This window comes from Nanorana parkeri, unplaced genomic scaffold (assembly GCF_000935625.1).
Source record: "Nanorana parkeri isolate BGI_ZX_2015 unplaced genomic scaffold, ASM93562v1 scaffold113, whole genome shotgun sequence".
NCBI classification, from domain to species: Eukaryota; Metazoa; Chordata; class Amphibia; order Anura; family Dicroglossidae; genus Nanorana; species Nanorana parkeri.
In genome coordinates, this window is record NW_017306381.1 from 1,480,245 (window position 1) to 1,488,279 (window position 8,035).

Consider the following 8,035-nt stretch of genomic DNA (forward strand, 5'->3'; position numbering starts at 1 on the left):
GTGTGTGCTCTGACCGTGTGTGCTCTGACCGTGTGTGCTCTGACCGTGTGTGCTCTGACCGTGTGTGCTCTGACCGTGTGAGCTCTGACAATGTGTGATCTAACAGTGTGTGCTCTGACAGTGTGTGCTCTAACCGCGTGTGCTCTTTCTATGTACACAGTCTCTGAGCTCTGGCAGTGTAGGCTCTTTCTGTGTAGGTTGTGTCTGTGCTCAGACAGTGTATTGCTCTAACAGTGTGTGCTTCGATAGTGAATACTGTGACTGTGTAGGCTCTTTCTGTGTAAGTTATGCCTGAGCTCCGACAGTGTGTGCTTTGGCAGCGTGTGCTTTGACAGCGTATGCTCTGGCACTGTGTGCTCTCTTTGGGTGAGCAGTGTCTGCACTCTGTCTTCTCACCACCACCACTCTTGGTGAGATATTGTTGCATGTATAGCACCTCAACATGCATATAGATGCTTGACGGCTCTGCTCCCTCCCCTAACAGGCTGGAACAAACGCATTGAGTACGTGCCTGGCACAGGAAGCCTGGCGTTATTTCCCAACATCCACCTGGAGACCTGCGAGGAGCCAATATGGAACATTCAGGCCACTGTGGAGATCCAAACCAGTCACATTGCCAAGGGCTGCGATCGGGACAATTACTCGGAGAAGTCCTTACGAAAGCTGTGCGGTACGTCAGTGATATAATATTGTTGCCAGGCTTTCATCTACAGCAAGGATGGGCAAAAACTCCGGCCCTCCAGCTGTGGTGCAACTACAACTCCCATGAGGCATTGCAAGACTCTGACAGCAACAGGCTTGACTCCCAGAGGCAGATGCATGATGGGATTTGCAGTTTCATCACAGCTCACAGCTTAATACCTCAGATAATGTCACTATGAGAATCCCATCTCAGTTGCAGGATGTTCAGACTACTGACTAATTAGTACAAAATCCTTTTGTCTTTGTCCCTCTTAGGAGCTGCCGCAGGAGATGTTGACTTACTTCCTCCCCCCAGCCCTTTGTATAACTGGACAAACAGCCTCCCCATACAGGATACACAGGACAGCAGCCCAGTCTACTGGTTCAATGGTTCCCAGTCAGTGGAAGTTCCTGCAGGGCGGTTACCTGCAGGGGGCGGAGCAGCTGATCATTTGACGCTTTCCTTTTGGCTGAAACACGCAGGGGGAGGTGGAGGGAAGGCAGGAAAGGAAGAGGAAGTGTTGTTGTGTAACACCGTACAAAATGGTGAGCTCAAAGGGTTCATGCTAAGGGGTGGCCATGTAATTTAGACTAAGATTAACTTCATATATAACGTCTTTTTAAACATTTAATATATGGCAAAGAGCTCCCAGAGCACTACGGGTTTTCTAATGGAGCAGTAAATGCTCCCTGCCTTTTGGCTGGCTTTGTTGAATTGAAACCTTGGACAGAGCTATCCCATAAGTAATGTTTTACAGCTATTATTCACTTGTGTGTGTAAATATCAGCTTGAGCTATTGCAGTCTGTTAACTGTTGGCTTTTTTTTTCTACGGAAAGGCTAAACACATAAAAAGAGGTCTAGAGCGCCACCTGCTGGCTAACAAAAAAAGACTATATCATACAGTATTTGTATTCAGTATTTCTTATGCACGTGCTTAGAAAAAAATCATATATTTGTAGTCCTGATCCTAATAAATAAATATAGCAAAGATATTTATATATATACAGGTGAAACTCGAATAATTAGAATATCGTGCAAAAGTAATTGCAGTAAGTGCTGCAAAAGGGGCCCAAACCAAGTACTGAGTACATATGCATGCTTGTACTTTTCAGAGGTCCGATATTGTTCTATGTACAATCCTTGTTTTATTGATTGCATGTAATAATCTACTTTTTTGAGGTTGTGGATTTGGGGTTCTTGGGGTTTTCATGAGCTGTAAGCCATAATCATCACAATTATGACAAATCACGGCTTGAACTATCTTGCTTTGCATGTAATGAGTCTATCTCATATATTAGTTTCACCTTTTAAGTTGCATTAGTGAAATAAATGAACTTTGCACGATATTCTAATTATTCGAGTTTCACCTGTATATATGTATATATATATACTGTATATAAATATATATATATATACAAAACAACTATATATTGCTTTTAAAGGGAAAGTGTAGTGTGAAATGGAGAAAGCTGGAAATAGATTGGCTGCTTTGGCTAACACAGACCTTTGTCTCTAGTTGTTGTACTGTATACAGTATATGAGACCAGTTCAGTGTAAGTGGTGTGGCCTAATGGATGGGATCTAGCTCTGTATCTGCTGGTTCCAGCAACTAATATGTGTACATAAGTATAATGTTGTCTGATTCTTTTTGCTTATAACCTTCATTTATGTGCCCTGTCCCCCCCCCCCCTGCCCTGCAAAAAGATGGCAGCTTCTCACATTATACTCTGGCCGTGCACGGTTGCCGGATCTCCTTTCTCTACTGGTCCTTACTGGACAGCGCTCGTCCTGTAAAATTCCTCTGGAAATTAGAACAGGTAATTACATGACACCTGTCGTAGCATATGGGGCCAGAGGGACACAGCAAGGTGACATTGCACCGAACACCATCCCTCTCTTCTACTCCTTTTCTTCCCTGTTGTCTCTTTCTTTCTCCTGTCATATCTTCTTTTCTGCCCTGCCACTCTCTTTCCTGTGCTTTTTTCTCTGTCTCTCTCTTCTACTCCTGTGCAGGTGCTGACCTGTTTCTTCCTTTGTGCTCTTCCATCATTGCCTTTCATTTCTTCTGAGCTCTCTTGATCTCTCCTCTCCTCCTCCCTGGTGCTATTCTTTCCTCTGAGCTCTCCTGATCTCTCCTCTTCTCTGATCTTCTTCTTTTCTTCCTTCTCCCTTCTTCTGTGCTCTTTTCTACTTTTCTGTCCATTGTGCTCTCCTCCTGTCCTCTCCCCTCCTCTTTGCTCCCCTACCCTCTCAGCTCTTCTCTTCCCTGTGCTCTCCTGATCTCTCCTCTCCTCCTCCCTGGTCTTCTTTTCTTCCTTCTCCTTGCTTCTGTGCTCCTTTCTACTTTTCTGTCCATTGTTCTCTCCTCCTGTCCTCTCCTCTGTGCTCTCCTGTCCTCTCCTCTTTGCTCTCCTATCATCTCAGCTCTCCTGTCCCCTGTGCTCCCCTGTTCTCTCCTTTCCTCTGTGCTCTCCTGTCCTTTTCTGTGTGCTCTTGTATCATCTCCTCTGTACTGTCCTATCCTCTCTGCTTTCCTTTCTTCTCCTCTCCTCTGTATTCTCCTGTTCTTTTTCCTGCACTCTCCTTACCTCTCCTTTTCTCTGTGTTCTTCATTCCTCTGTGCTCTACTGTTCTCTTCTCTGTGCCCTCCTGTCCTCTCCTTTCCTCTGTGCCCTCCTGTCCCCTCTCATTTTCTTCTGTGCCCTCCTCTCCCCTCTTGTCCTCTCCTTTCCTCTGTGCCATCCTGTCCTCTCATTTCCTCTGTGCCTTCCTATCCTCTCCTCTGTGTTCTCCTTTCCTCTGTGCTCTCCTGTCCTTTCCTCTGTGCCTTCCTATTCTCTCCTCTGTGCTCTCCTATCCTCTCCTTTCCTCTGTTTTCTCCTGACCCTCCTGCATGCTTTCTTCTCCTCTGTGCCCTTCTGTGTTGTCTTCTTCTTTTCTCTGCCCTCCTCTTTCTTGGCTTCTCTTCTGTGCTGTCATGTCTTCTAATAATTTTGGCCCCTGAACTTTGTTCTCCTGTGACATTTGCTCCCCTTGTTCCACATCAGGTTTGTGATGTAGAGTGGCATCATTATGCTCTGAGCCTCGAATTCCCAACCGTCTCCCTCTATGTGGATGGTGTGACCTACGATCCGGCACTTATCCACGATAATGGAGCCCTCACTCCTCCCAAGCGTCAGGCCAGGCTCATGATTGGAGGCTGCTGGACAGGTGAGGTCCCACTGAAACCAGTTTAAGTTTGTGAGAATCACATTTACTGCTAGTTTAGATTTTATAGCTAAGGTCAGTAGTACTGATATAGACAAGATGCTGCAAGGAAAAGGACCAACTCATACAGTAAGGGGGGGGCGGGGGGGGATTTGGAGATAGGGGGCTGTGAATTGTGACCATGTTTCATGTTCCAACATGAAACATGGTCTGAAAGGTGGAATCGGCATTTAAGGCGTATGGACATCTGAAAACTCCATTGTCCACATAACTTACTTTCGAACATCAAGGCCGTCCTGTACTCCTGTACATCAGAGCTAAACGATGGAGGGTGGTAGAGGAAAGAGAGACTCGGGTCTAAGTCATAAAGAGATCTAAATTTGTGAAAAATGGTAAAACACCCCAATCTGTATCTTATCTTCTAACAGATGAGAAGTTTTCGGTGAGAGTGAATGACAATGAAGTGTCCAGAGCCCCAGGTACATTGTCTCAGTTCTGTCTGTTGTACACGCACCCTGAATGGTAGAGGAATATATAACATGATGTTTGCTATTGTTCATTTTCTTCTCAGCTGAACTTCCTTTCCTGCTTTGTATCTCTGCTTCTTATCTTCATTCATCCTAGACTTTCCAGCAAGCACTATCCCCTTCCATCAATAGCTCAATATTTCTCTCCATCACAGGTTTTGGCTTCTTGAGTTCTTCAAGTAGCATTAATATAAAATGGCCGCCTTATAATCAGACATGGCTGGACTTCCGTACAAAATAAGTCCTTGTTACCATGCCTCACTTCTCCATCACAATGTGCTGGCTTTTGGTGTGGGGCTCAAACAAAACTCAAAGTACCGGTATATCCCCTCAATCCAAGCCTTAGTTGAACCCTCATTTTAACCTAATGCTCTGGAATTCTTAATACTTAACCCGTTCCTCCCTAAACCCTAACCCTTAACCTGATCCAGAAATGTAACCCTTAAAGAACAACTTCATGATTTTTTAAAATTATCATTTGCAGTGCGGATGGAAACCCCACAACCTGCTAGTTTTTCTCTATGGGGGTCTTGTCCTATGTTTTTCTTTCCTTCGTTCTCTCCTCTGTGCTCCCTTGTCCTCTCCTCTCTTCTTTTATTTTCTCTTGTTTAACCTCATATTTTTTGTTCTTCTAATATCTTCTCTGTTCTTTTCTGTCCTTTTCTCTCCACTGTCCTCTACTATTCTCTGGGATCTGTTGTCCTGTCCTCTTGTCTGTGCTCTCCTGTCCTTTCCATTGTGCACTTTCTACTCTCTTCTCCTCTGCCCTCTCCTTTATGTTCTCCTGCCCTCCCCTTCTCCTCTCCACTTCTGTTTGGCGAATTCCTGCATGGTTACATTTTCAACCTCCTGTCTCTGCAGTGTTGTCCTGCCCTCTCCTTTGTGCCTTTTGTCATCTCCTCTGTGCCCTACAGTCATCTCCTCTGTGCCCTCCTGTCCTCGTCTCTTATCCATCCTGTCTTCTCCTTTGTGCCCACCTGCCCTCTTTTCTGTGGCCTCCTGTCCACTCCTCTGTGCCCTCCTCTCCTTGCCTCTGTGCCCACCTCCCCTCTCCTCTGTGCCCTCCTGTCATTTCCTCTGTGCTCTCCTGTCCTCTACTCTGTGCTCTCCTGTCCTCTACTCTGTGCTCTCCTGTCCTCTACTCTGTGCTCTCCTGTCCTCTCCTCTTTGCCTTCCTGTCCTCTCCTCTTTGCCTTCTTGTCCTCTCCTCTGTGCCCTCCTGTCTTCTCCTCTGTCCCCTCCTGCCCTCTCCTCTGTACCTTCCTGCCCTCTCCTTTGTGGTCTCCCATCCTCTCCTTTGTGCTCTCCTGCCCTCTCCTCTGTGCTCTCCTGCCCTCTCCTCTGTGCTCTCCTGCCCTCTCCTCTGTGCTCTCCTGCCCTCTCCTCTGAGCCATCCTGTCCTCTCCTCTGTGCCCTCCTGCCCATTCCTCTCTTCTGAGCTCTCCTGTCCTCTTCTCTCCCGCCCTTCCTCTGCCCTGTGCTGTCCTACTAAATGGTCTTGTTTAACCCTTGCTTTGGTTCCAGGTACGTCTTTTGGCCGATTCCTGCGTGGTTACATTTCCGGCCTGTCTCTGCGATTGGGTCCAGTGGATTCTCGGGAAGCGATAGAATGTCTCTACTCCTGTAAGGAGGGTCTGCAGTACACCGACTTCGACAATCTGGGGAAAGGAATGAAGGTAACAGATGAGGCTGTCAGTAACACTTTGATGTGCCAGGACTTGGAATCACCATCTGCCATTTCCTTTGAATAATTACGATTTTAGATTCCTTTCCTGCAGTTTATCTAAACCCAAATCCAGCTAAGTTGTTTTTTTTTTAGTTTTTCAATAGTAGGGAACAGTTACAACTTCTAACTTCAGTCTTTCCATGTATTTATCCACCCATTGAGGAAACTCCTTGAGTGTCTCCATGTGAAGGAAAGTAAAAGGAATCCCCCAAATGAGGATATAGACAGCAATAAAAATCTGACAGGGCTCCGGAGCTGGGTGTAAATCAGAAAATCTGGTACTAAAATGTTAACGCCAATAGGGACCACTTAAAGTGTATGTAATGTCGCACAGACAGCAATAGATACCTGGACAAAAATGAATCCCGGACCTGTACCTTTCTATGCCAGTCTAGCCAAGTTTTGGTAATAGGCACCCTATAAACTGTGTTTAAAAGTGCCGCCTCTATAACCAAACTCCACACTGTCATGGACTGTGGATACAGAAAGCTATTTACTTGCTGTGTCGGGTTTATCTTACCGTTTTGGCCCCTTTTTGAGGTGTTCGAGTGGCCCTGTGTTGCTCATGTTGATTGTGTGATATATTTGACCTTTGCTCTCAGGTTCACGTGAACCCCGCTCAGTCACAGCTTTCCTTGGAAGGGGATGATGCAGCCTCCTTCAGCCGGGCTCTGCAGCACGTTGAATACCTCAACTCTCTACAGTTCCCAACACCAGGCGTTCGACCCCTTAAATTGCAGACCACAGTCAGGTGGGTGTACGGAGTGCTGTCTGAGGTGATGGAGGTGTCATTGGTTGTGTCTTTTTCAATATTGTGTAGCTCTATCTCTTCCTATGCTTTGTAACTAGACATGTAAGCTCCAGAAAAATTTGGTTCGGTTCGGATATTTCGTTATTTTGGGATTCGGATCCAAAATTCAAATTGGTTCGGGTTTTCGGATTCGGATGAAGTCCGAATTTTCGGATAAGTTTATGAATATTTGTTGCGAATAACAGAAACCATATACAGATATTAATACTAAAGCTGAATCTCCTAGACCCGAATGACATTAGGGTTCAGATGTGCTTCAAGGGTGGGTGGGGGGACCCAAACGTGGAATTGGGCTTTAATAACCACCTTTTCCATTAACTCCAATGCAATTAGCCCAAATGGCAAATATCAACCTAATGTCCACAAAGGAAAAGTGTTGGTTTTGCTTATCTCTAATGCCTGTGAAAAGGAAACCAGAAGAGTCAGTAATGGCTTTTATATCAGTGATTTACTTCAGGCTAGATTGGGGAAGATGTCAACTTTTTATGTTTACCTTCATATGTAAGAGTGTTCAGTGAATAGCGATGTGTCTTGTTCTCTAGGTGTGTCAGTGACGAAGGATGTCTCTCAGTACCAGACCTGGATGGCTACCTTGTGGTTCTGCAGCCGGACGCCCCGCAGGTCCAACTCACGGGCTCTCCTCGATCTGCACACCCCATGTCCGACCTCCTGGGGCCACTCGGTATCACGATATTCCCAGATTTGAGGATTACTTGCTCTGTAACTCATACATTAATCCCAAACAAGCTAGAAAGAGCCCCGAGAGCAGGTAATAGATCTAACCTCTCACAATCTTTACAATATTTTTATACATTTTGTGTTATATTCAGCACTAAAAAAACATTTATAACATTCTTATTTATGGGGTGGATATCAATCTTTTATATCGCTTTGACCAGATGTTGGCAAGCTCTATGCAGCAGAGGAAGCTCTTTGTAGACTCTTTTTATAGCTGTTGCGCTAAAGATAAACCTGAATGATTCAGAGACGTATCTGTAAAAATAATTCAAGGCAACTGGACCTGTTGTATTTTTTCTTGATGATGTTTTGCTGGTCATCAGACTAGCTTTCCCAATTCAGA

The 8,035-nt window shown here is 45.4% G+C and overlaps 1 protein-coding gene across 1 annotated transcript in view; it reads left to right on the top strand.

Annotated features, from left to right (window-relative positions):
• CLSTN3 (calsyntenin 3) overlaps nucleotides 1-8,035 on the top strand; it is a 66,764-nt gene that overhangs the window by 41,121 nt on the left and 17,608 nt on the right. Inside the window, exons 10-15 of the mRNA XM_018553215.1 lie at nucleotides 2,388-2,500; nucleotides 3,731-3,893; nucleotides 4,319-4,369; nucleotides 5,942-6,093; nucleotides 6,746-6,894; nucleotides 7,497-7,723. Coding sequence (XP_018408717.1) covers nucleotides 2,388-2,500; nucleotides 3,731-3,893; nucleotides 4,319-4,369; nucleotides 5,942-6,093; nucleotides 6,746-6,894; nucleotides 7,497-7,723 — 855 coding nt within the window. The remainder of the gene's footprint in view (nucleotides 1-2,387; nucleotides 2,501-3,730; nucleotides 3,894-4,318; nucleotides 4,370-5,941; nucleotides 6,094-6,745; nucleotides 6,895-7,496; nucleotides 7,724-8,035) is intronic.